Source organism: Epinephelus lanceolatus, chromosome 6 (assembly GCF_041903045.1).
Source record: "Epinephelus lanceolatus isolate andai-2023 chromosome 6, ASM4190304v1, whole genome shotgun sequence".
Taxonomy (NCBI): Eukaryota; Metazoa; Chordata; class Actinopteri; order Perciformes; family Serranidae; genus Epinephelus; species Epinephelus lanceolatus.
The window spans coordinates 18,591,999-18,618,050 of NC_135739.1; the positions used below are offsets into that span (position 1 = coordinate 18,591,999).

The 26,052-nt window shown below is 37.7% G+C and overlaps 2 protein-coding genes across 3 annotated transcripts in view; one reads left to right on the forward strand and one right to left on the reverse strand.

The window, feature by feature from the left end:
• The window catches only part of faf1 (Fas (TNFRSF6) associated factor 1), an 85,704-nt gene extending 82,096 nt beyond the window's left edge, over positions 1 to 3,608 (reverse strand). Inside the window, exon 1 of the mRNA XM_033622827.2 lies at positions 3,309 to 3,608. Within this exon, the coding sequence (XP_033478718.1) occupies positions 3,309 to 3,368 (60 nt within the window). The 5' untranslated portion in view covers positions 3,369 to 3,608. The remainder of the gene's footprint in view (positions 1 to 3,308) is intronic.
• Positions 3,609 to 7,613: 4,005 nt separating this feature from the next.
• On the forward strand, positions 7,614 to 25,856 carry cdkn2c (cyclin-dependent kinase inhibitor 2C (p18, inhibits CDK4)). 2 transcript variants are annotated; one of them, XM_033622558.2, is made up of 5 exons: positions 7,616 to 8,005; positions 8,268 to 8,345; positions 14,341 to 14,458; positions 15,508 to 15,865; positions 25,111 to 25,856. In XM_033622558.2, the coding sequence occupies exons 3-5, from the start codon at positions 14,342 to 14,344 to the stop codon at positions 25,113 to 25,115; spliced, it is 480 nt and encodes a 159-aa protein (XP_033478449.1). In that variant the 5' UTR covers positions 7,616 to 8,005; positions 8,268 to 8,345; position 14,341; the 3' UTR covers positions 25,116 to 25,856. The 2 variants fall into 2 exon arrangements, with proteins under 2 accessions (XP_078024882.1, XP_033478449.1); XM_078168756.1 differs by lacking the exon at positions 8,268 to 8,345 and having other exon boundaries at positions 7,614 to 8,005.
• The last annotated feature ends 196 nt before the right edge of the window (positions 25,857 to 26,052 follow it).

Genomic DNA, 26,052 nt, shown 5'->3' on the forward strand with positions numbered 1-26,052 from the left:
TCAGTGATGTACTGATCAAAGGAAGGCTGTCAAATTACTCTGACTTCTGCCCAATACCTTGGACTTCTGACCCTTGCAAAACAGGACTGATCCTTGTGCGATTGTAACCACCAGAATCAAAACACACTTGCTAATAAAATGACAACTAATTGGCACCAGCAGTATTAAAAGCTGTTATTCAAATTGCAGCCAGCTAAACTGCTAGAGATTGTGCAGACAATTCGGTTAAACTTGTGGAAGCAATGTGCCTGTGTCAAAGACAAGAACACCCAAACAGCTGGATGGTTACAGAGCAGTAACCTTGAGTTCTTTCATCACAAAATCATTGCAGAAGTGGAGCAAAGGACCTCATGAGACAATGTGCAGTCTGGCTGGAGGGCAGGTTCAGGAGATGAAAGTGCAACTGCTACTCTGCTTGATCACATTTACAAACACCTCAAGTTTTAAAACATATGCAAAACATGTAATTTTAAATGTCTTAATGGCTGTTAATTCTTTATTGCAGAAAAAAGGTTGAAATCATTTAATTTTTGATCCAAACATTATTGGTTGGATTGTGGATGTTTTGTCAGGGAGACCACAGAGTGTACACACTCCAGGGTGGTGTTTCAGGTCACCTCCCTTTTCCAGTGTATACTGATAATGACTGAAGGATACAGCAGATTAACAGACATGTCCTGAAGTATGCAGATGATACTGTTGATCTAAGTTTACTTTCAGGGCAGGAAATAAGACTTTTGAACTGTTTATCAACTCATGTGATGGTCGTAACTTATATCTGAGCACCAATTAAAACAAGGATATGATCATTTTCTTTAGGAAGGGGTGCAGTTTCACCCCCCAGCGAGCCAAAATTAAAGGTCAAAAGAATGACACACTGTACAATTTCAAGAACTAAGGCACCACTGTAAAAAAGACCGCAGCAGACTTTGTTTCATACAAAGACTAAATGTTTAAATTGCAGATGATGAAATGGTTATGTATTACAAGATTTTTAATGATTTTGTGTTCTTTCTGTCTTTAATCTATTTGTTTAGATATTTACAACCCCTTTGTACAAATCAGAGCGGTAAATTACCTGGCAAAAAATGTCACATTCATATCATCTTTGAGCAAGAAGTGCAGTTGAAATCATTAACTAAAAAATTTAATTTTTTGATTTTAAGTGATAGACACTTAAGCTGCCATCCAAATAAACTATATGTGTCGTATATATTTTGTTGGCCTGGAGTATTCAGTCTCTTTTTCTTTGGCTAACTAGTTTTTGATGCCAGCACTCACAAATGTCCTTTTGGTAAATTTAATAAACCAACTTGGGTGGCAGTACCAGAAATTTACCAAAAGGACATTTGTGAGTGCTGGCATTTTTCCCTTTTTCACTGTTTTTGGCCGTGCACCTTTTGAGGGGATTTATTTTGAGAGTGCTTGCTTCTTTCCTACGTGATTTTTAACTAGTTTTTGATGTCTGCTTTATTTTGTTGTGTGTTTAATATACATATTATACAGGGATACACGGTCTCTGTCGAGGATTTAAACCCCTGACAGGACGACTGGCGAGGTGTAAACAAGTTGTCAGTTAACGTGAGCCTGTTAGCTGGCCTTTATTTTGTTGTGTGTTTGGTATACATATTATATAGTGCATGTTTACTTTTATCTATCACTGCAGTGGAGGTAAGAGGATAGATAGGGATGTATATGATGTTAGTATTGATGTCATTGAGCATAGGAAGCAAACAAACATGATGCTAAATTACTTTCTATTTGGAGAGGAAGCATAATTTGGTAGCCTGCATTTTCTCATCGTCAAAAAATACTATCCTACTTGTAAACTGGGCTAAAAGTGTGGTATCTTTGAGGGACACACGGTCTCTGTCGAGGATTTAAACCCCTGACAGGACAACCGGCGAGGTGTAAACAAATTGCCAGTTAACGTGAGCCTGTTAGCTGGCCTTTATTTTGTTGTGTGTTTGATATACATATTATATAGTGCATATTTACTTTTATCTATCACTGCAGTGGAGGTAAGAGGAAAATTTTTCACATTAGGTGGCTATTTTGCCTGTTTGAAGTTCATTTAATGCTACTGTAATCAACTACTATAATGACTTCAAGGAAGTGACTTTTTAACACTATTTTTTTATTAAGCTTTTGTTATATGCACAGCACCTGTCGGATGCAGCATAACTCTGACACTATGCTTTATCAGATTACCCAGTAATCGCATAACTCTTACCCCAAGTTTCTGATCAAATCTGATATCATGTGTATGAAAAACTAATGAAGCTGCAATATTCACTGCAAGGTGGACAGAAAATGATGAGCCCAAACATTAGGGAAAATATGCATAATATATGGGTCCTGAGCTAGTAAGACACAACTTTGTGTGGGTGGTGCCACCTTTTGAAATGTAGCAGAAACAGTTAAGTCTAACTATGTGTACAATTAGGTGTAAACACACAGGATTCAAATTTGAGTCCTGTGCAAAATGAGACAAGGCAGAGGTGTCAATAGCTGAATTTAACAATATATCCATTGTGTCCTGTCCTCATCTGAATGGGCAGTGGGGGACTTGTACACCTGCACTGGTTTGGCCTGTTGTCAAATAATATTAAGGTGAGCTTTGTTAAATCAAAACACAAGGCTACAATAGCAAACCCGTGAGACTGACACCGCCAAAAAGAAGGTCTATGGTTTATTTTACAAGTGTCCATCTTAGACAGGGATATATATGATGTTAGCACTGATGTCATTGAGCATAGGAAGCAAACAAACATGATGCTAAATTACTTTCTATTTGGAGGGGAAGCATAATTTGGTAGCCTGCATTTCCTCATAGTCTAAATATACAACCCTACCTGCAAATTAGGCTAAAAATGTGGTATCTTTGAGGGACACACGGTCTCTGTCGGGGATTTAAACCCCTGACAGGACAACTGGCGAGGTGTAAACAAGTTGTCAGTTAACGTGAGCCTGTTAGCTAACTACATCGTCGCTATCTATCAAGCCGGCAAACTTGAAGCCAGCGAGAAATACAAACTATCCCACTGTTTACACAGGCAGATTTGGGCAACCGCTATCTAGTTAGCGAGCCTACAGCTATTAATTACCTTCATAATTAGTTAGCAAGCTGTCAGTTTGTTAGCTAGGTGAGCTAACCACAGTGAGCAAAGCTCTGCTCGGGTCTGCTGTTTACGACGCCAGTCAGGTCGTGTGTACGGTTGTTGACACCAGCCCGAGACAATACAACAACGGCAAAACAGATTACTAGCTACTGGATATAATATTAGGGACATACAAAAGAGACACACCTGAAAGTCGGCCAGAATCATTTCTCTATCCATGTTGCTCTCGCCGCTTTCGGAGGCCATGGCAATGACTGGCTAAAAGCAATTCTTCCACTGGCTCTCGTCGCTTTCTCGCCTCACAGAGCGACACTGAGTTTTAATAAAATACTTTGCTCAGACGTGGCGACGAGTGAGAGGTTGGCAAATTGGAAATATTCAACTTTATTGGGTTTAAACCGCCTCAGATGCTGAAAATCCTTTAAAGTAACGTTACAGTGTTCAGTTATCTCCTATCATTATTGTCATCTAGCTAGTGCTTTACGGCTGACGTAAAGTAGCGGCAGATGTCGTAAAATCTGGAGTCGAGGACGTGAAGCTGATACTAAGAGTTGAGTTTGCAGCGATACAAACATAAAAGTGTCTTTACCAGGGGTAATAGGCCATATGGACCAATAAAACATTACACAATAACTTATGACTACTATCAGCTCCAATATTTTCCCTTTGTGTGTGTGTGTGTAAAGAATTACAATTACATGCTGTTGACATTCATTCTTGTACAAAACAGACAAACAGCCTGATATCAACAGTAGGCTATGTCTAAGCTTTTACACATTCAGTCAGTCTACTTGTCACTGTCATGGCATCTGCATTTATTCACATATTTCCTGACACAGATTCTTTTGAACTGAAGCTGCCAATTGACAATATTTTGCACAATGTTTAATATCTTTAAACATGGTCACAGTAAGTATTCATTGTTATATCCAAGAGCTGTACTCTGGTCATGGTGGGAAAGCCTCTGAAGCAGAATTTTACATGAAGTATGCATTGTTTAACTTCATCTAGTGGGCCAGATTGGACCCCTTGGCGAGCCCATTCTGGCCCATGGGCCATATGTTTGACACCCCTGTGTTAGATCATATGTCCTTTTCTTATATTAATATGTTTAAAACCGTTAATTCGCTCTGTACTAGAATATCTAAATGGGAGCACCACCTCAATTAAGAATCCCAGTATGTGATTTTTATGGCCCAGGAAAGTTCATTCAATATTTGTATACATGAGCGACTCTCTCAAAGCCAGAAACCAGGGAAGTAAGTATCATACTTATGATGTCACAGGGTATGAGTCTGGTGTTGCTCCATGGACAATGACTGGGAGCCTGATTTTGTGGAGCCACAGGGTGTTTATTTTTTATCTTTATACCCAAATGAGCTTTATTCTATTGTAGTGTTCTCAGGTCTGAAACAAAAAATGTACCCATGTACTCAGAACATTCCCCGGGGTGCTCGCAGTGTCATGTATAACGTCCTTCCCTATTCATTGTCTATGGAGCCGCTCCAGACTTTATACTCTGTGACATCACAAATTTCAGTTTTAGCACTCTAGTTTTTGGATTTGTAGAAGGTTTTGAAAATTCAATTGAATTTGAATTTTAAAAAATGGCCATAGTTGCCCTTTAATGTGCCTGCCCAGTTTCTAGATGCAACTTAACTCGTTTTGGACGGTGCCTTCAAAGTAGCTTAAAATGTAGACTGTACACTACAATAATATTCAATACATCAGGGTTTTTTACACATTTGTATGGAAGTCAGAGTATTTGCCTGTTCTTCTCATCCTCTTTAAAGAGCCACTGACCCAATGCTACAGCAGGCCAGAAGAGAAGACAGAGCACAGTGTGAATAACGTGACAGAAAAAAAAACCAAGAAAGTGCATAAAAGCAGACATATGCTGTCACCTTGACTCTGGACTTATGTGCGCCTCGGCTACAGTAATGGTTTATCTTTCAGGGTCAAAGAGGCAAAAAAGAACAATCTTACCAGTTAATGAAGGGAAGGTCATGCTTATTATGATGGGCATGGCAGTGGAGGGACAGAAGAAACATGGTAAGATGTAAGCCTGTCCAGAGACTGTTCCTCGATCAGATGCACCTCCATGATTTGTGTGTTTACACCAAAATCTGTAACCATCATGTTCTAAAATAGGAATTTCAGTTGTATTGCCACCTGCTAAACTGTGACCCTAAAATATTCAGATATTACATACAAATCATGACACCTCATTTGATAAATATTTGGCAGGGCCGATTATGAGACAGTGGGCCCCTGGGTATAGATATTCAAAAGGCCCCACCACCTCTCCTACAAAATAACAAGGCACACAGACTGAATAGTGGTTTTGCATCTCTTTGAGGTCATTTTGAGCATTTTTTGCGGTCGTTTTTCTGTCTCTTTGTGGTTATTTGCCTGTTTTTGTTGTTATTTTGTGTCTCTTCGCAGGTCCTTTGCATTCTTAGTGGTCTTTTTGTGTCCTTTTGTGGTCACTTTGAGTTTCCTCCTGGTCAGTACATGTTACTTTAAGTGACATTTTGCAGGTGAAGGCTAGGGAGTCCCCTGAACCTTTGGGCCCCTGAACTCGTGCTGAGTAGGCCTGTTTAGTAATCTGTGGTCTACTTTCTTTTTTTTTTTTTTTTTCTTTTTTTTTTTTACATAATTTAGCTTTTAGTGTCACGGAATCTGACAAATTCCACAAAACACAACTACAAAAATGAGTGACCCTATCTTCATGCAACATTAACACCATATTTGGTTACAGCCATCAAAATTAATCTTATTCTGAGGTCATAGAATCTGACAGGTCACAGAAAATGGTGAACCATCAGATTGTGTGACCAGTTATAATAGGGTATGTGACAAAGCATAATAAAATATCTGTGTAATGGCAATACAAATTAAAGTCCTATTTGTGTTCCAGTAACATGAGCAGAACAAAAGCTTAATCTATAGAGTTGCCACGAACCGGGGTAAATCTCATTAGACCTGTTGTTTGTGGGTGGATTTATTGGTGGAGTGGGCGGATGGAGGTCTGGACCCAGGCAAGCATTGTGTCACGTCAGACAGATAACAATGGGGTGTTCTGAGAACTGAAATATTTCATTGACAACAAATGGGCAGGTGCCTTAGCTCTGGCTTCCACCTGCCAACATGCATGCCAGCAACTGCACAAAAGGAAATACCATATCCCGCAATTATGAGTACGTAGGCGACACATTATTGTTTGTCCTTGACTGGACCTTGTGTCTTTAACCACGGCCACTATATGACTCATACTGTGTACCCTGACAGCATGGATGGATTTACATATCAGGCCTACTGGGCACAGGCACAGGAGCCCAAAATGTAAAGCCCCCCTTTGACTATCCATCCATCATTTGCATCCACCTATCTGGGGCAAAGCACCCCAGATGTCCCTCTCTCCAGCAACACTTTCCAGCTCCTCCTGGGGTACCCTGAGGTGTTCCCAGGCCAGATAAGATATGTAGCCCCTCCAGCGTGTTCTGGGTTTGCCCCAGGGCCTCCTACCAGTGGGACATGCCTGGAACACCTCTAATGGGAGGCGCCTGGAGGCATCCTGATCAGATGCCCTAGCCACCTCCTCCCCTCGAACCTTCACCTGCAAAATGTCACCCAAATTAATGTACCTCCCAGGAAGAGATTCAAAATGACTACAAAGAAACACACACTCCCACACAAAGCACAAAGAGATGCCAAGGAACTGCAAAGAGACACAAAAAGATGCATAACAACTACAAAAAGATTCAAAACAATAAAATAAAAGAGGGAAAACTATCACAAAATCTGAGTGTCTTGCACCTGTGTAAGAGGGATGGTGCGGCCTTTTGCATCTCTGTGCCCATGGGCCCAGTGTTTCATAATACACCCTCGTTTGAAAGGTTGTGGATGGCCCTCGCCTGCAAGCACCAGTCATGTGACCCCATTTGACCTTCTCCTTTTCTTTCCTCCTTAGTGCTACACAGTATCTGTATCACACCATGTAGTCAATAGAAGTCTGTGTATGTTTGACGCACGTGTCAAAGTGCTTGTGACCTCATGTGCACTCAACCAGTTGAAAAGTAGCACACTAATCTACTCTCTAATTTTAAGGTAAGATTTTAATTTAAATTAATACTCAAAAATCTTTATTTTTAATCAAAATTGAATTAACTTTTTTCTTATTTTTTAATTTATTATTTTTTTCCTATTTTTGTTATTTATTTTTTATATGTCTTCATGGTCAGATGGTTTTTGACTTTATTAACACATGTCCATGTTGCTTTTATAAACCAATAAAAAGAGAATTTCAAATAAAAAAGAAAAGAAAGAAAAGGTAAAACATTACATTTCTCCACACGCGCTCTGAGTGCTGGAAATAGCTTGCAGGCGATATGAAGTCCCAACACTAGAGGGCAGCATAAAAGTGAAAGATGACAGAGGATGACACCATAAAAATGCCTCCCTGGCTTTTTCACTGCGAACTATATCTACAGATGAATCATGACGCAGTGATTATATCCATTATGCTGCGTCTGACTGTGTCCCCTGTGATCTCTGTGGTCATCGGTGTATCACAGTGATGAATGGAGGCACCTTTATCACACGTCGTTACGGCATCATTAGGCTCCGTTACTGTCCCGCCTATCATTTGATCCTATCCAATCACACCAGCATCAGTTTTGGCGAGTCGTTCAAATTCAGTTTCGAGCTGTAACTGCGCTGCTGCGGCCCGAGTCTACCCTGCAGATGAGCCATATTCTGTGATGACAGAGACGATATTCCAGGAGCTTTACGATGCTCGGACATTTGGCTCGCAGCATATTTTGAGAAGAGTTGAATCGGACATCGCTGCGACACTGCTTCATGGAGGATCATCGTATGCGGTAGGTTTTTGGAAATGAGTGGTAGTCCCGTCATGACTGCGGTGTTTGGGGTAGATCGCCTCTCAGCTCCTGCACGCTGACAGCAGGACATGATGGCAGCCATACACTCACACGCACTGAACACATACATTTGGGCAAAATCATCAGAAAATGAGCGGGAAGCGACTTTCAGTTGCATCACATGTTTTGAAGCATATGCGTAGGTGTAACCTTTGTGTGTCCATTTATTTATTTTGTTGTTGTTGTTATTTTGCTTTTTCAGCGGTCGGCTCGGTAGGATGGCACACAGTGCGCAGTTACACGGAGGAAGGATTGCGTTATGGTTTTAAAATAAAATAAGGTGGGTTTTGTCCAATAGATGTGCTGCAGTGTTTATTTTGGATTACTACCGTTATTATAGCTGCACGTGCATGTACAATAGGCTAATATTTGCTTTCTTTTGCGGGGTCCAAAAAGAAATGAAACACATAAAGCTGTTAGTGTAATCGATTAGATTCAGTATTCATTCTCATCAGATCACAGGACTGTCAGTGCTCTCACAGCACGTGGGAAAACAGCTGTTGTTTTTACGTTGTTTACATATAATTATCACCCACAATGCATCAAAATAGATCAAAATAAGGTATGCAGTCACCCAGAGGTGGCAACATGTCCTTTGCAGTAACTAACATAACTGTTTATCTTAAAAGTATTTGCATACTAGTCAGTTTGAATTTGGAGCCAAACATAAATCGCACAGTTAGGTGGATTTATTGCTCATCTGGATGCCGATCGAGCTCTATAATAATGAGTAATAATATAAGTGGTATCCTCTTGTATCCTCGTGTACAATTCTTGGAGGGAGCAGGGTAAATAAAAGTAGCTAAAGTAAAAGTAATCTATAATCATTATATATTATGATCATGATCAGTCTGATGTAGCTATATGTATATATGATTTTTATTCTTATCTATTAATTCAACTTTTATTTAACCAGGAAGTCCCACTGGGATTGAAAATGTCTTTTACTATGGAGACCTGGCCAAGGTAGCAGCCAATCAAAACACATTAACATGCAACAAATAATAATATAATATAATATATACAACATAACCACTAGTGTCCTTACATTAGGTGCACTACAGCTTAATATGATGCACATTACTACTTTTCAATATCTTGTGCCAAATTTTTCACAACATCATATGCAGTATTATTCATCTACACCATGTCCACTAGTCAGTGCAGTGCAAATATCATTTTCTCAGTCATGTGCAATACTACTTCTCATTGTCATATCATGTTCAATATAACATTGATTATCAGGAGCACCATTTTGGTTCATTTTTAGTAAATACTTCTATATAAATACTATGAAAATACATCTACTATGGATATTTGTATATTTATATATATATATATATTATATAATATATATATATGATAGATAGATAGATAGATAGATGGATAGAAAATACTTCTACTATGGATATTTGTATATTTATAGGCCTATATATTTGTATATACATATATATATTATATAGATAGATAGGTAGGTAGAAAATACTTCTACTATGGATTTTTGTGTATTTATATATTTATATAACCAGGAAGTTTTGAAGAGAGAGAAGTTAGCAGCCCACTCAAAACACATTAACATTCTACAAATACAATACAACATATAATATAATATAATATAATATATATACAACATAACATATAACAATAGTGCAATAGGATGCACATTGCTACTTTTCAAAATTTCCATTTTAGTTTTTTCCACCATTTCAGTTCATTTTTAGTAACTCTTATACTCATCGTACTCCTATTGTTACTTTATTAGGCACTGTGTTTTACTTTTGCTCCTTGAAAATACTTCGATTATAGATATTTGATACTCTGTTGTTCTAAAACTGGGCCCAGTGAGTGAGCCTGACCCAGGGAACACACTGGTTGTCTGGTTGTGAATCGTTAATATTGTGCTTACTGTACTTAGTGTTACTGTAATTTGAAGCCCTCTCTGGCACAAGAATTTCCTGCAGGATAAATAAATCAGAATCGGAATCAGCTTTATTCGCCAAGTACGTGTGCACATACAAGGAATGTGACTCCGGTAGAGTTGCTCTCAATGTACCAGAATTGACATAAGTGCTCAAATTTAGGCAAGAAGTGGAATAAATGAAGTTCTATAATTTTTTTTACCTTTATTTAACCAGGAAAAAGTTAGCAGCCACTCAAAACACATTAACATGCTACAAATACAACATATAATACAACATATAATATAATTTATATATAATATATAAATATCTTCACATAATGTGCAGTATTATTCATCAATTCCATGTCCACTAGTCAGTGCAGTGCAAATATCATTTTCTCAGTCATGTGCAATACTACTTCTCATTGTCATATTATATTCAATATGACACTGATTATCAGGAGCACCATTTTGGTTCATTTTTAGTAAATACTTCTATATAAATACTATGAAAATACATCTACTATGGATATTTGTATATTTATAGGCCTATATATTTGTATATACGTATATATTTGTATATACGTATATATATTATATATATTATACATAGATAGATAGATAGATAGATAGATAGGTAGAAAATACTGATACTATAGATTTTTGTGTATTTATATATTTATATAACCAGGAAGTTTTGAAGAGAGAGAAGTTAGCAGCCAACTCAAAACACACTAACATGCTACAAATACAATACAACATATAATATAATATATATACAACATAACATATAACAATAGTGCAATAGGATGCACATTGCTACTTTTCAAAATTTCCATTTTAGTTTTTTCCACCATTTCAGTTCATTTTTAGTAACTCTTATACTCATCGTACTCATATTGTTACTTTATTAGGCACTGTGTTTTACTTTTGCTCCTTGAAAATACTTCGATTATAGATATTTGATACTCTGTTGTTCTAAAACTGGGCTCAGTGAGTGAGCCTGACCCAGGGAACACACTGGTTGTCTGGTTGTGAATCGTTAATATTGTGCTTACTGTACTTAGTGTTACTGTAATTTGAAGCCTTCTCTGGAACAAGAATTTCCTGCAGGATAAATAAATCAGAATCGGAATCAGCTTTATTCGCCAAGTACGTGTGCACATACAAGGAATGTAACTCTGGTAGAGTTGCTCTCAATGTACCAGAATTGACATAAGTGCTCAAATTTAGGCAAGAAGTGGAATAAATGAAGTTCTATAATTTTTTTTTTACCTTTATTTAACCAGGAAGAAGTTAGCAGCCACTCAAAACACATTAACATGCTACAAATACAACATATAATACAACATATAATATAATTTATATATAATATATAAATATCTTCACATAATGTGCAGTATTATTCATCAATTCCATGTCCACTAGTCAGTGCAGTGCAAATATCATTTTCTCAGTCATGTGCAATACTACTTCTCATTGTCATATTATATTCAATATGACATTGATTATCAGGAGCACCATTTTGGTTCATTTTTAGTAAATACTTCTATATAAATACTATGAAAATACATCTACTATGGATATTTGTATATTTATAGGCCTATATATTTGTATATACGTATATATTTGTATATACGTATATATATTATATATATTATAGATAGATAGATAGATAGATAGGTAGAAAATACTGATACTATAGATTTTTGTGTATTTATATATTTATATAACCAGGAAGTTTTGAAGAGAGAGAAGTTAGCAGCCAACTCAAAACACATTAACATGCTACAAATACAATACAACATATAATATAATATATATACAACATAACATATAACAATAGTGCAATAGGATGCACATTGCTACTTTTCAAAATTTCCATTTTAGTTTTTTCCACCATTTCAGTTCATTTTTAGTAACTCTTATACTCATCGTACTCCTATTGTTACTTTATTAGGCACTGTGTTTTACTTTTGCTCCTTGAAAATACTTCGATTATAGATATTTGATACTCTGTTGTTCTAAAACTGGGCCCAGTGAGTGAGCCTGACCCAGGGAACACACTGGTTGTCTGGTTGTGAATCGTTAATATTGTGCTTGCTGTACTTAGTGTTACTGTAATTTGAAGCCCTCTCTGGCACAAGAATTTCCTGCAGGATAAATAAATCAGAATCGGAATCAGCTTTATTCGCCAAGTACGTGTGCACATACAAGGAATGTGACTCCGGTAGAGTTGCTCTCAATGTACCAGAATTGACATAAGTGCTCAAATTTAGGCAAGAAGTGGAATAAATGAAGTTCTATAATTTTTTTTTTACCTTTATTTAACCAGGAAGAAGTTAGCAGCCACTCAAAACACATTAACATGCTACAAATACAACATATAATATAATTTATATATAATATATAAATATCTTCACATAATGTGCAGTATTATTCATCAATTCCATGTCCACTAGTCAGTGCAGTGCAAATATCATTTTCTCAGTCATGTGCAATACTACTTCTCATTGTCATATTATATTCAATATGACATTGATTATCAGGAGCACCATTTTGGTTCATTTTTAGTAAATACTTCTATATAAATACTATGAAAATACATCTACTATGGATATTTGTATATTTATAGGCCTATATATTTGTATATACGTATATATTTGTATATACGTATATATATTATATATATTATACATAGATAGATAGATAGATAGATAGATAGATAGGTAGAAAATACTGATACTATAGATTTTTGTGTATTTATATATTTATATAACCAGGAAGTTTTGAAGAGAGAGAAGTTAGCAGCCAACTCAAAACACATTAACATGCTACAAATACAATACAACATATAATATAATATATATACAACATAACATATAACAATAGTGCAATAGGATGCACATTGCTACTTTTCAAAATTTCCATTTTAGTTTTTTCCACCATTTCAGTTCATTTTTAGTAACTCTTATACTCATCGTACTCCTATTGTTACTTTATTAGGCACTGTGTTTTACTTTTGCTCCTTGAAAATACTTCGATTATAGATATTTGATACTCTGTTGTTCTAAAACTGGGCCCAGTGAGTGAGCCTGACCCAGGGAACACACTGGTTGTCTGGTTGTGAATCGTTAATATTGTGCTTACTGTACTTAGTGTTACTGTAATTTGAAGCCCTCTCTGGCACAAGAATTTCCTGCAGGATAAATAAATCAGAATCGGAATCAGCTTTATTCGCCAAGTACGTGTGCACATACAAGGAATGTGACTCCGGTAGAGTTGCTCTCAATGTACCAGAATTGACATAAGTGCTCAAATTTAGGCAAGAAGTGGAATAAATGAAGTTCTATACATTTTTTTTACCTTTATTTAACCAGGAAGAAGTTAGCAGCCACTCAAAACACATTAACATGCTACAAATACAACATATAATACAACATATAATATAATTTATATATAATATATAAATATCTTCACATAATGTGCAGTATTATTCATCAATTCCATGTTCACTTGTCAGTGTAGTGCAAATATCATTTTCTCAGTCATGTGCAATACTACTTCTCATTGTCATATTATATTCAATATGACATTGATTATCAGGAGCAGTCTGTTTTTTCCACCATTTTAGTTTTTTGCACTTAGTGTTACTGTCATTTTTAATTTTATCCTTTGGGATAAAAAGTAAAGTTCTACTGAATTGAATACACACACACACACGCGCGCACACACACACACACACACACACACACGCATTTATTGGAAATTAAACATTTTGTTTACGATGTTTTTATTATTATTATCATCACCATAATCTATATTTTCACAATGCTAGTCTACTTTTTTTTTTTTCCCAAAAAAGTGATATTTTTTACAGTGCCAGAGTAAGACCTGCGCTGTTCCAGTCCATGTATGGTGTGAGTGGATTACAGTTTTTCTCCACACATGAAATGGATCAAATTTAAGTATGCCAGTCACCCAGAGGTAGCAGACTGTCTTTTGCAGCTGGACTGTGTAACTAACAGAACTAACAGATTAACTTTATTGTCCATGTGGATGCTAACTGAGCACTAAAGTCATTATAGCTAAAATATAACCTGAGAAAATGAAAGCTTAGCTTGTGTAAAATGCAAGGATGCAAATTCATGGACTGAGCTGGATAAAAGTAAAAGAGAGCCAAATCTTCCCATACTTTTTACAGTGCTAGAGAGAGAGAAAACAGTGTGGGGTCAAGCCAATGTCTGATGGTGGGAGGGAGGTGGGAGGGAGGTGCTTATGAGATGAACTTGATAAGACCTGAAATCTGGATGCAGTTATTTTCCACACTTCTTGTTTGAGACATTTTGCCTTCGTTTATTTTCTCTACTACCAGAATGGCTGACTCACTGTGCAAGGCCTCTGCCAGGGGAAACCTCAGTGAAGTGTCGCTTTTGCTGCAAGATGGAGCAAACGTTAATGGCTTTAATATGTACAACAGGACTGCACTGCAGGTCAGTATAAACCACTTAGTTTGTGTGAAAGTGAATTTGGAAGAATAGTTTTGTTCATGCTCTTTTGGTAGACTGTAGTGTTACAAGCTGCCTCTTTGACTTCCTTATCTTACAGTGCTGTTGTACAGGATATACGACCTGATCATAGTTTACCTTCAAATGTTTAGTAGACTTTGTTCAGCTTTATATGCAATATAATACTTTAAATCGATATAAAAAGTTTTAAATTAAGAAATCTGTGGATGGATGGCAGAGAGGAGTTTGGTCTTTGTAGCATATCTGATCTGAATAAACCACACTAAGTCAAAACAGCTAAGTAGTTCACTTAAAAATCGTTTTAAAACTCATAGTCTTGTTGCAATTAATTATTTAATGCTATATAATCAGGAATGTAAGGATTAAAACGAATTATTCCGTTTTTTTCCATGGCACATTGAGTTGTCCTTTTGTCACTCTTAGTTTCACAGTGAAGTTTGTGTTTCCAGCACAGATTTTGCTCTTGATCCTAAGAAATAAGTTACTCAGATAGAATAAAGAATAAGCCAATTTCGGTTATTATTAACAGGTTGAAAGAGATGTGCTAAATTCGATGGTCACTGGTGGAGTGTTGAGAGGTGTGAAAAAGTATGAGAAGTGAGGAAGTGGCCTACTTACACAGTGTGCCTGCCCCTGCTTGAATTTTTTACATGCCTAGATTTTCTTAGAACAGTTGTACAGAGGTCATATACATGCAAGTCAATGAAATAATACTTAAATCACTATTGGCACTACTTGTAATCATTTTAGTAATAATAATGGCATTTTAAGATTATCAAGCAGTTGTGTAATTTTCGTGTCCTCATCTAAATCACAAATCTGGAATATTTTTTATCTATTTATTTTTTGTTTTTTTATTTCATTTTTTAATTGTATTTATTTATTTATTGTTTGTTTAAGTTCGATGTATTATTATTATTATTATTATTATTATTATTATTATTATTATTATTATTTTATTATTTTTTTTTATTTATTTATTTATTTTTATTTTTCCTCCTTTCTTTGTGCAGGTGGTGATGTTGGGGAACGACGCTGTGGTCAGGGCTCTTCTCGAGGCAGGGGCGGACCCCAACATACGCGACCCGGTCCTCAGACTCACCGTGACGCACGACGCCGCGCGCGAAGGATTTATAAACTCTGTGCGCGAGCTGGTAGACCACGGGGCAGATATTAATCTCGTGGACGACCATGGTAACCTGCCGCTGCACCTGGCAGCCCGAGAGGGCCACCTTGAAGTGGTCCAGCTGCTGATCGAACGCACCGTGAACCCCCGAACCCCAAACGGTCAGGGATACACCGCCGCGCAGCTGGCGCACCTCCACAGGAGGGAGGACACTGCCAGATACATTGACGAGTATCTGAGCTCAAGTGAGTGCTCTTCTATGTTTTTTTAATGTCTTGCAATAAAATAGCTTCCTACCAAGAAAAATTATTTTTAAGGATAGCCTATAATCACTCTTCAAACTTAATGGTACAAAAAATCCGTGGCATCTTTACGCTTTACCGACCTATTCAGTGCAAAGTTGGGCTTGTTTCTAAGGATCCGCGCTTTTTCGATAAGAAAATATTTCAATCAGGAACAAAGATGAAGTTTAATGCGGAATATAAGTGCAGATTAACAGATGATTTGTGCTGATAAGGATAAACAAAAGTTTTGGCGCTTAGACTCAACAGAGTCTGGACACTGGTGGCGGTTGGAAACTTGTTGTGGACTGATGAGGCGAAAGGAAGCTGCATCCGAGAGGAGTAGGCCGTGATTGGGAGGTGAATTACGCACAGTGAGAACACTGTAGCGAAATAAGAGAGGAGCAGTGAGGCGATAGGCTGGTGGAGAAGGTGTGCTCTTGTGCTATTGGTTGATTGTGGGTCAGCTGTTGTACAGCTGTTTGACTGTGCAAACACGGCCAAGCCATAGATGGAGAATGAGCAGGGTTGGAATCGCAGGGTGAGGACGAAAGTTACAGCCTAAGCATGAAAAAGTATTGTCTTCGTGACTGAACTTTTGCTACAGCTTCATTTCTGTTTCTAGAACCAACAAAATGATGTTAGAGAAAACTGAAAATCACTGATGCGCAGACTATAACAATTTAATGGCGAGGGTGGTAATGGTTAAATGCGTTATAGAGCCCAAAGATCCGCCGGTATTATCCTCTGTTGATGTTGCACATTGGCTCTCACAAGAGCCGTGATAAAAACTAAACGAACAGGCTATAGGCCGAGTTTCATTTAGATTTCTGTTGCTCCAAATTAATGGCCACCATCAACTGTCGGTCATAAAATGCTCCATCTCTATGACCGACAATTACAGGCCGATAAAATTATAATAGTTGTAGGGTATTAGTGGTGAGGATAACATGTGAGTTCAATTGAGATAATAGGTCAACTTCAACAGAGAACATGGGCTTATGAATTTAAAGCAATAATAAATATATTAGGCCTATATGGACTCCACTCCAATTTAATTTTATTTTGTTTTATTTTATTTCTATTTTTATTTATTTTATTTTTTAACTTAATTTTATTTTATTTTATTTTATGTCTATTTTAGTACTACAGTGTTGTTGATGAGGGGGAGTGTGGTTGTTGATTTTTGTCTTTTATGAGCTGCTGGGCAGCTGAATTTCCCATTTTGGGGGGGGGGGGGGTAAATAAAGTTCTTTTTATTCTGTTCTGATGCTTTTTAGTCTGAAGCGGATGCAGATGCAATATCTGAGCACATTTGCAATGAAACGGATTGTCACAATTTCTATACGACACGCTGCTGACACCTTTACATGGTTCAGTTATTTGTCAGGGTTGCACAATAAAATGTAAGTTGCAGCCTCTTCACGCCGCACACACAGTGTATACAAATATTTAAGTCAGAATAGATTCAATAAAATTAAATACCATATACTTAGGAATCCTTATATGAGACTTTGGTTTTTGGCGGCAACGAGGTTTATGCAAAAGTGTATGTAAAACCTTAAATATGTGTTATTAACAGTCATGCATCTCCAGCAAAATTACTCTATAGCCTATCATAAATAAAGCTGGTTCTGTTTCGTTTTTAACTACGTTTAATAACGCGGCTTTTAACGAATTGTTGTTGAGTATAGGCTGATGTTACCCTGACTTAGATATCACGCACCCCACTCCGATTTTTGTTTCTCATCTGGTAACACAGGGTGAATGGAATTAATCGTTTAGCTACCACCCTTTTCAAAGTGTAGGCGTGGACATGCTTTCATGTTGAGATGCATGTTTAATAAAGGTTTTCGATGTGATTAGACTAGTGATTAGACTAGTTCCACTACAAGACAAATAGCAGTTACAAAATGGCTTCAGCCTCGAGCAGCAGTGCAGGCCGCAGATACAACTGAGGGTTTTGTCTCAACTCATCCCCCCGGAATCGAAAGTGAAAGATGCAGCTTCTCACTCTGTCCCTCTGCACTCTGTATTTGTCTCTGTGCTGTGAGATAGTCTTTGGGACTTACCGAACACGGGTGTATGTGCCAGGCATATGGTTATAATTGGGGAAAGGAAATGCCTTTGTGTGTATGTGTATGTGTGTGTGTGTGTGTGTGTGTGTGTGTGTGTGTGGGTGTGTGTGTGTGTGTGTTGGCACAGATACCCACTGAACCTGTTATTGGCCTGGATGGAAACGTGGTGACTTTTGTCTCCTCAGACTCCTTCAGTCACAGGCCCTGCTAGTGAGCGCTTTACACTGTTAAAACAAACCTATAGAATCTACTCAGTAAATTTGCACTCAGTTTGAGTAGATTTGATCTCATGTCTTGAGTAAAGAGTTCCTAAATTCAACAGCTATGGCACAATAGGTTAGGTAACAACACGTTTTAGTGTGTATGCTAAATACACAACTGATTACGCATAAAAAGTAAGTATAGTAACACAGTAACACTTAGCTCCAGCTTGCTGGTGGATTCAAACCTAGAACCTTCCAGGCGAGAGGCAAAAGTGTTAACCACTGTGCCACCATAGAAACTATATTTACTATGTCACTTTTTTAATTGTAATGAACAAACAGTGCTCACAATTCCAAAAAATCTTGAACAACATATAAAGGTGTGCAGCTGCACATGGCAAGCATCCAAAAACCAACTGAACACCGGCACTGATTGACTTAATGAATGTAAGTTAATTTATCTGAGAGGGTTATGTTCGGTTGTTTAATCGACTAAAACAGCGATCCAAGAGAAATACGCACTGTTCGAACGCATTATCACATGCGCACACTGCAGTGCAGGGATTACACATTAACTTGGAGTGCAATTTATGGTATTTTTGTATGTTGCAGTTGTTGCTGTTAACACAAAGGTAGAGTATATATTTTATCCATTATTATTTCACTAGATGACTAATATACTTATTAAAATTTAAATGCTACATGGGTTTTATTTACCATTCTCCAAAATACTTTTACATAGTTACATGTACTTGGACATTTATTAAACTGCATGCACAGTTGTGTTAAATCGACAGATGTTAACAAAAGTTATGACCACACAGACTGTTTATTGTTTATTTCTGGCGATGCGCAGTGAAAACACAACGAACACACAATCACTTAGCTCAAACCGGATTATTCACAATTAATCTTGTAATTCTGCTTTGTCTGAAAATACTTAACTAAAGATCAAATAATATTTTGAATGGTCTGTTTAAATCTAATAGTATTTGATAAAGTCTGATAAATTATGCTCTGATTAACGAAACCCATTTCATTACTGTAGGCTTAACATGTGTTATTTTGCAGCCGTAGCCTATTAGCCAGCTCCGTCAGGCCTTTTACGCACAGCTGTATTGTGCCAAATAGGCTACACCAAGAAGCGTAATGAACCTTGTTTTAGATGTGAGGTGTCCACACAGAATATTTCTACCGTGCAAACAAACAAGGGGGAGGAAATCAAAGAGTAATAAACGCTGATCTTTATGTGGACAAATTCATATACAGCCAGCAGCCTTGCACACACGTATGCGGAGACAGACTGAGCTAGATGCTCCAGTGTGTCGGGGCTTACGGCAATACAGATCACCACAGAGGAATGGCTTCTCTTTAAACTGCAACCAAACACTGCACTTAAAAATCAATAGCATTAGCAATAAATTGCACCAGACATACACAAAACATGCAGCTGCGGTGAGGCCTCTCCACAGCCGGCAGGAGAGCCTCGTCACCGGCTGCAGAGCGAACAAACGCTCCTCGCAAACTCACCCCTCGCCCTACATCACACCCTGACCCCGCTAACTATCTTCACCGCCGGCAGCCTCATGCGGTTTGCGAACGGCGCCCCCGGTTACGAGCGCACAGTACAGCCGGCTCGGCTGTTCTTCTGCCCCGCAACGTTCACCGAGCACCCCGCTCTCCAGAGACCAGTGCGCCCGCGCGCTGTCCTACTTTCATTACCTCTTCGTCTCAGATGCTCCCTCCCATAGGTGCTCTCCTCATCTCACGTGCATTCACCCTGCTCTCTTCCGCCTCCCCCGCTGACACACAGCATCACTCACTGCATTATTTTGCAGCCAAGGCCTTCTACACGCAGCCAATCAATAAACAGAGTCCTGTGACCCCCCTCATCACGTAAAGTCTGTGAAGCCACAGTTCGCAAGCGGTTGATAGACAGCCCATCGAGACCGTTTTATGCGTTGCAGTGGAAACGTTCACCCAAACGAGATGATAATAAAGTCCCAATGTCCTCAGACAAGATGACAATGAAGTCCCAATGTCCTCAAAGGACATGATAAAATAAGTTCAAATGTCCTCAAAGGGGATGATAAAAAAAAAGCCCACATGCCCTCAAATGAGACAATAAAATAAGTTGCGATGAAAAAAGTCCCAATGTCTTTAAATGAGACAGTTAAATAAGTCCCAATGTCCTCAAACAAGACGACAATGAAGTCCCAATGTCCTCAAAGGGGACAATAAAAAAAAGTTCCAATGTCCTCAAATGAGAAGATAAAATATTTCCCAATGTCCTCAAACAAGACGACAATGAAGTCCCAGTGTCCTCAAAGGGGACAATAAAAAAGCCCCAATGTCCTCAAACAAGATGATAAAAAAAATCCCAGTGTCCTCAAACAAGATGATGAAAAAAGTCCCAGTGTCCTCAAATGAGATGATAAAATAAATCCCAGTGTCCTCAAACAAGATGATGAAAAAAGTCCCAGTCTCCTCAAATGAGATGATAAAAAAGTCTCAATGTCCTCAAATGAAACAATAAAATAAGTCCAAATGTCCTCAAACAAGAAGATGAAAAAAGTCTCAATGTCCTCAAATGAGACAATAAAATAAGTTGCGATGTCCTGAAACGAGAAGATGAAAAAAGTCCTAATGTCTTCAAATGAGACAATTAAATAAATTAAATAAGTCCCAGTGTCCTCAAAAAAGATGATGAAAAAAGTCCCAATGTCCTCAAACGAGATGATAAAAAAGTCCCAATGTCCTCAAATGAAACAATAAAATAAGTCCAAATGTCCTCAAATGAGATGATAAAAAAGTCCCAATGTCCTCAAATGAAACAATAAAATAAGTCCAAATGTCCTCAAACAAGAAGATGAAAAAAGTCTCAGTGTCCTCAAATGAGACGATAAAATAAGTCCCAATGTCCTCAAAGGATATGATAAAATAAGTCCCAATGTCCTCAAAGGAGATGATAAAATAAGTCCCAATGTCCTCAAACAAGAAGATGAAAAAAGTCTCAATGTCCTCAAATGAGACGATAAAATAAGTCCCAATGTCCTCAAACAAGAAGATGAAAAAAGTCTCAATGTCCTCAAATGAGACGATAAAATACTGTAAGTCCCAATGTCCTAAAACGACACGATGAAAAAAGTCCCAGTGTCCTCAAATGAGACGATAAAATAAGTACCAATGTCCTCAAAGGACATGATAAAATAAGTCCCAATGTCCTCAAACAAGAAGATGAAAAAAGTCCCAATGTCCTCAAACCAGAAGATGAAAAAAGTCCCAATGTCCTCAGATGAGATGATAAAATAAGTCGCAATGTCCTCAAACGACAAGATGAAAAAAGTCCCAATGTCCTCAAATGAGACGATAAAATAAGTCGCAATGTCCTCAAACGACAAGATGAAAAAAGTCCCAATGTCCTCAAACAAGATGATGAAAAAAGTCCCAATGTCCTCAAACAAGATGAAGAAAAAAGTCCTAATGTCCTCAAATGAGACAATAAAATAAGTCCCAATGTCCTCAAACAAGAAGATGAAAAAAGTCCCAATGTCCTCAAACAAGATGATGAAAAAAGTCCCAATGTCCTCAAACAAGATGAAGAAAAAAGTCCTAATGTCCTCAAATGAGACAATAAAATAAGTCCCAATGTCCTGAAACAAGAAGATGAAAAAAGTCCCAATGTCCTTAATGAGACAATAAAATAAGCCCCAATGTCCTCAAACAAGAAGATGAAAAAAGTCCCAATGTCCTCAAATGAGACGATAAAATAAGTCCCAATGTCCTCATACAAGAAGATGAAAAAAGTCCCAATGTCCTCAAATGAGACAATAAAATAAGTCCCAATGTCCTCAAACAAGAAGATGAAAAAAGTCCCAGTGTCCTCAAATGAGACAATAAAATAAGTCCCAATGTCCTCAAACAAGAGGATGAAAAAAGTCCCAATGTCCTCAAATGAGACAATGAAATAAGTCTCAATGTCCTCAAACAAGAAGATGAAAAAAGTCCCAATGTCCTCAAATGAGACAATAAAATAAGTCCCAATGTCCTCAAACAAGATGAAGAAAAAAGTCCCAATATCCTAAAACAAGATGATCAAAAAAAGTAAAAATGTCCTAAAATGAGACTATAAAATAGTCCTGATGTCCTTAAACAAGATGATGAGAAAAGTCCCAATGTGTATGAGATGACAATGAAGTCTCAATATCCTCAAATGAGATGATAATCTTACATAGATACTTTGTCATTGTCATTTTCATAACAATGGAATTGAAAAGTGCATTATCTGCAGTGTAAAGACAACAAAAAAGCTATGTTGAGAAAAAAACAGTAACAGTAATTTAAAAACTATAAAAATAGAGCTATAATAGGACGTTCACATTCACTTGACGTTCCCCCATTGCACAGCCCTGTAGCAGCAGCAACAAAAACATACATGTGCATTCATTTGTGCCATTTGTCATTCAGTGCGATTATTGCCCTGGGATTAAAAACTGTTCTGGCAACAGTTCAAACAGGGAGTGTCCTGGGTGTGTTGGGTCCCTGAGAATGGTTTGGGCTCTGCTGAGACAGCGGAAACTCTAAAGTTCTTACAGGGTGGGGAGAGGGCAACCAGTGGTTTTCTGGGCTGTGGTGATGGCCCTCTGATGCGCCTTCCTCTCTGCTGTTGTGCAGCTGGCGTACCACACACACCCCTTATGTGATAAATATATAATATATATATAATATATTCATATATAATAAAGTCCTAATGTCCTCAAACGAGATGATAATAAATTCCCAGTGACTTCAAAAGAGTACTTCCTAGTTAACAGCGTCTCAGCTTTTTACTGTTGCTAACACTGGTCAAATTTGTTGCCATATCAAACTACAAACTGTATTAATCATAAATAAACAAGTTTCAGTAGTTAAATTTGATCAGGTTTTGTACCTTGCTTTTACATGAATTAGTGTATTGTGGTCTTAGTACCACTAGATGTGACCAATAAAAAAGGGAGGAGGACAAGAGGTCTAAGTTAAGCAGAATGAAGCATAAGGTCCAGCAAACCCAAAATGTAAGTCCTCATATGAGGACACAGGGTCTCAGGAGGACATGAATAGTGCCTACTCACCTGTCCCTGCAGATAACAAGATATAAATCCCATGTATAGCCTTTTTTTGTGACAGAACAAAAATGTATTAATATATCTCTATATAACAGGCTGCATGCTTAAAAAACAAAAATGGTTGCAAATAAGGACAGGACTATAACTCAGTAAACTGGGCATTACTGACATTTTTCTTCAGCCTGCACGGCCTGATAGGCTGCAATAATAAAATGCATTTTCATTACCTCTGCAGCCCAAACATATCATGATGCGGTCTAATATTATTTCAGGCCTTCATAATTCAAGTAGCATTTTAATAGGCCTAACTATAAATAACTACACATTTAGATATACTATATTTTAAAAAAAAGAAAACAGGTCACGTCCGTGTTCTAATGAATTGTGGGTTATTAAATCAGTGAAGTCTGCTGAAGTCTGCATCCCAAGCGGACTCTCTGGAAGTCTGCAGAAAGTCCGCCTTGGGCCTCTTGTGGATTTGGACAGCCCTTAACACTCCCACGTCCGCAAGATCCGGACATGTGGACATTTGGATTGGGCCCAACGTGAAGCGATGAGTTGCCTCATCCAATCAGTAAACACAGTCATGTGACCCCGGTGACGTGTTGACCTGTGTTTAAAATAGCCTGATATCTGCCGCACATGGAATAAGTTTTCCTTGTAGGCCTTCTCCAAGAAAAGAAATCTTTTCATCTAGATCTAGATCTACATTTAGATCCAGATCTATACTTCTACTATGTCAGCTCAGAGGATGACCTCATGCCATGCAGGCCATATACTAGCCTATAACCTCCTTTTTTCCCACTGTCCTCATTATATGCTCACCCTTTCAAAACAGACTGATGATACAGACTGTAATAACAGATGACATTTCTTGCAGTGTGGTGTTTTTAGTCTAGTCTCTGTCTGTGTGGCCTTGAGCGTGTGTGTACGCGCATCTCTGTGCCTGCTGCCTCACAGTATTGTCAGTGAAGAGCTGGAAAACAACAGCACACTGTGAACGCAGTGCAGCATAATGAAGATATGAATGCACACTGTCAGGACCGTGCATCTGAATAAATTGGGGAAGTCTGTATCCGTTGAGTGTGGACCATGCTGCGGAGGCCGCGATTTCGTTTTCAGTTCCTGCTCCAAATGTCTCCAGATAGCGCGCAGCACTCTTGTTGTGATTGTGGAGATTTTTTAAATCCTCTGAGTGCGGGTGAAAAATAAAACGTCAAGTAACGATAAATTATAATTTTTACGGAAGCTTTATCTTGCATTTCTCCCTTTAATAGTCTACAATCTTCTTCTATACAGCCACTAGAAACTTTGGCAGCTTTGCGCAAGTGACCTCGGGTGACCCAAGTCTGTTGAAATGTGTCGTCAGAGGCTGAAACCATGTTCAAAACCATTTCAAAAACTCACTCTGTGACTTCATCAGTGCTCAGGCCTGTACGCGAGGCTGGGCAGGAGGAGGGCAGGAGCTTTATTATTCAAGAAAGGAAAAGAAGGAGGAGGAGTCAGCCATGATTGGCTGGACAGTGAGAGGAGGAGACAAGACCGGAGGACATGAACGAACAGAAGTCTAAAGCCAGAAAAACCTGTAAACCCTCAAAAAAGGAGTTGCTTTTCTGTGTTTTAATGGAGTAGGTGGGGTTCCATGGGATTTTTTAGGCTATAATAAACAAATTTGAGGTTTACTTATTATGTTAGTTCCATGCATCTGTGCCACAGTGAGCTAAATACACTATTATAATATTTATTTCTCATATTGTGTGCCTATATTGTTGCATTACTTAAATTTGCAGTATAAAGTAATTGTTTTGTTCTTTCTCTCACAGACTAAAGGAGGAGGAGGAAGAGGAGGAAGAGGATGAAGATGAACCCTTGTTACACTTCTGCTTTTCTGCTTACATCTTTTTGCTGATACTTTAACATCTGATTATATTTTCTAAAATCTCTCTTTTGTTAAATTCCTTAAAAGTCTTACTAAAAGTGTGTACACATTTATTATACTTGCTGCTTAAAGAGAAACAGGAGACCAAGTTTATAAGTTAAAAAAAAGCTAATTTGGGATACCAAAATAAAAAAGTATAATTATATTGGTTAGTATGTGCTCCGTAGTTTTTTGGATTGGCATTATTTGAAAGCCACCTTGATACATTCTCATGAGGTTATTGCATTTCGTCTGCAGCCTCACGAACAGGAGACAAAGCCACAAAGGTTTCGCTCTTGCTGCTTCAATGACAAAGTGAAACCCATTTGTGCACAGTTTAGAAATGAAATGAAATGAGTACATCACTACATATATCATGTGATCATGAAACTCAATAATGTATAGACTATGACACACAGAAACATAATTCATGTTATGTTGTTGTTTGTAAGGATGCGTTTTTTTATTCAGAGGTGTCTCTAATATTTTGGTTATTTCTACTGAAAAAACGATGACAAAATGTGATTAACCCCCCCTCTCTTTCTATCTTCCTCTGTTGGTAGATTAATGTGAATGCAAAATGTGAAAATATTGCCAAAGCACTAGCCACATTATATAAATAATATGATATTAAAGGACAGCTTTTAATCCTTGCTTGTTACCTTTTTTTTTGTTTGTTGTATGTATGAGTCATGTCTTCAGGCCTTTAAGTCCTCAAGGGGAAAACGTCATTTATCCACAAACTTTTCCTTTTCAAAAACAGGAGCTGCCTAACCCACTTTGTTATAAGATTAGTTTGTCATAATGTCCGTCTCCAAATATATTAAACCAGATTGTTTTTATGTTC

What these genes read in the sequence shown, in the direction of transcription:
- cdkn2c (XM_078168756.1), top strand. Translation starts at nt 7,986, where the DNA reads ATGGAGGATCATCGTATGCG. An exon ending in ATGGAGGATCATCGTATGCG is followed by an intron (nt 8,006 to 14,340) that starts GTAGGTTTTTGG and finishes CTCTACTACCAG; the next exon opens with AATGGCTGACTCACTGTGCA. An exon ending in ACAACAGGACTGCACTGCAG is followed by an intron (nt 14,459 to 15,507) that starts GTCAGTATAAAC and finishes TTCTTTGTGCAG; the next exon opens with GTGGTGATGTTGGGGAACGA.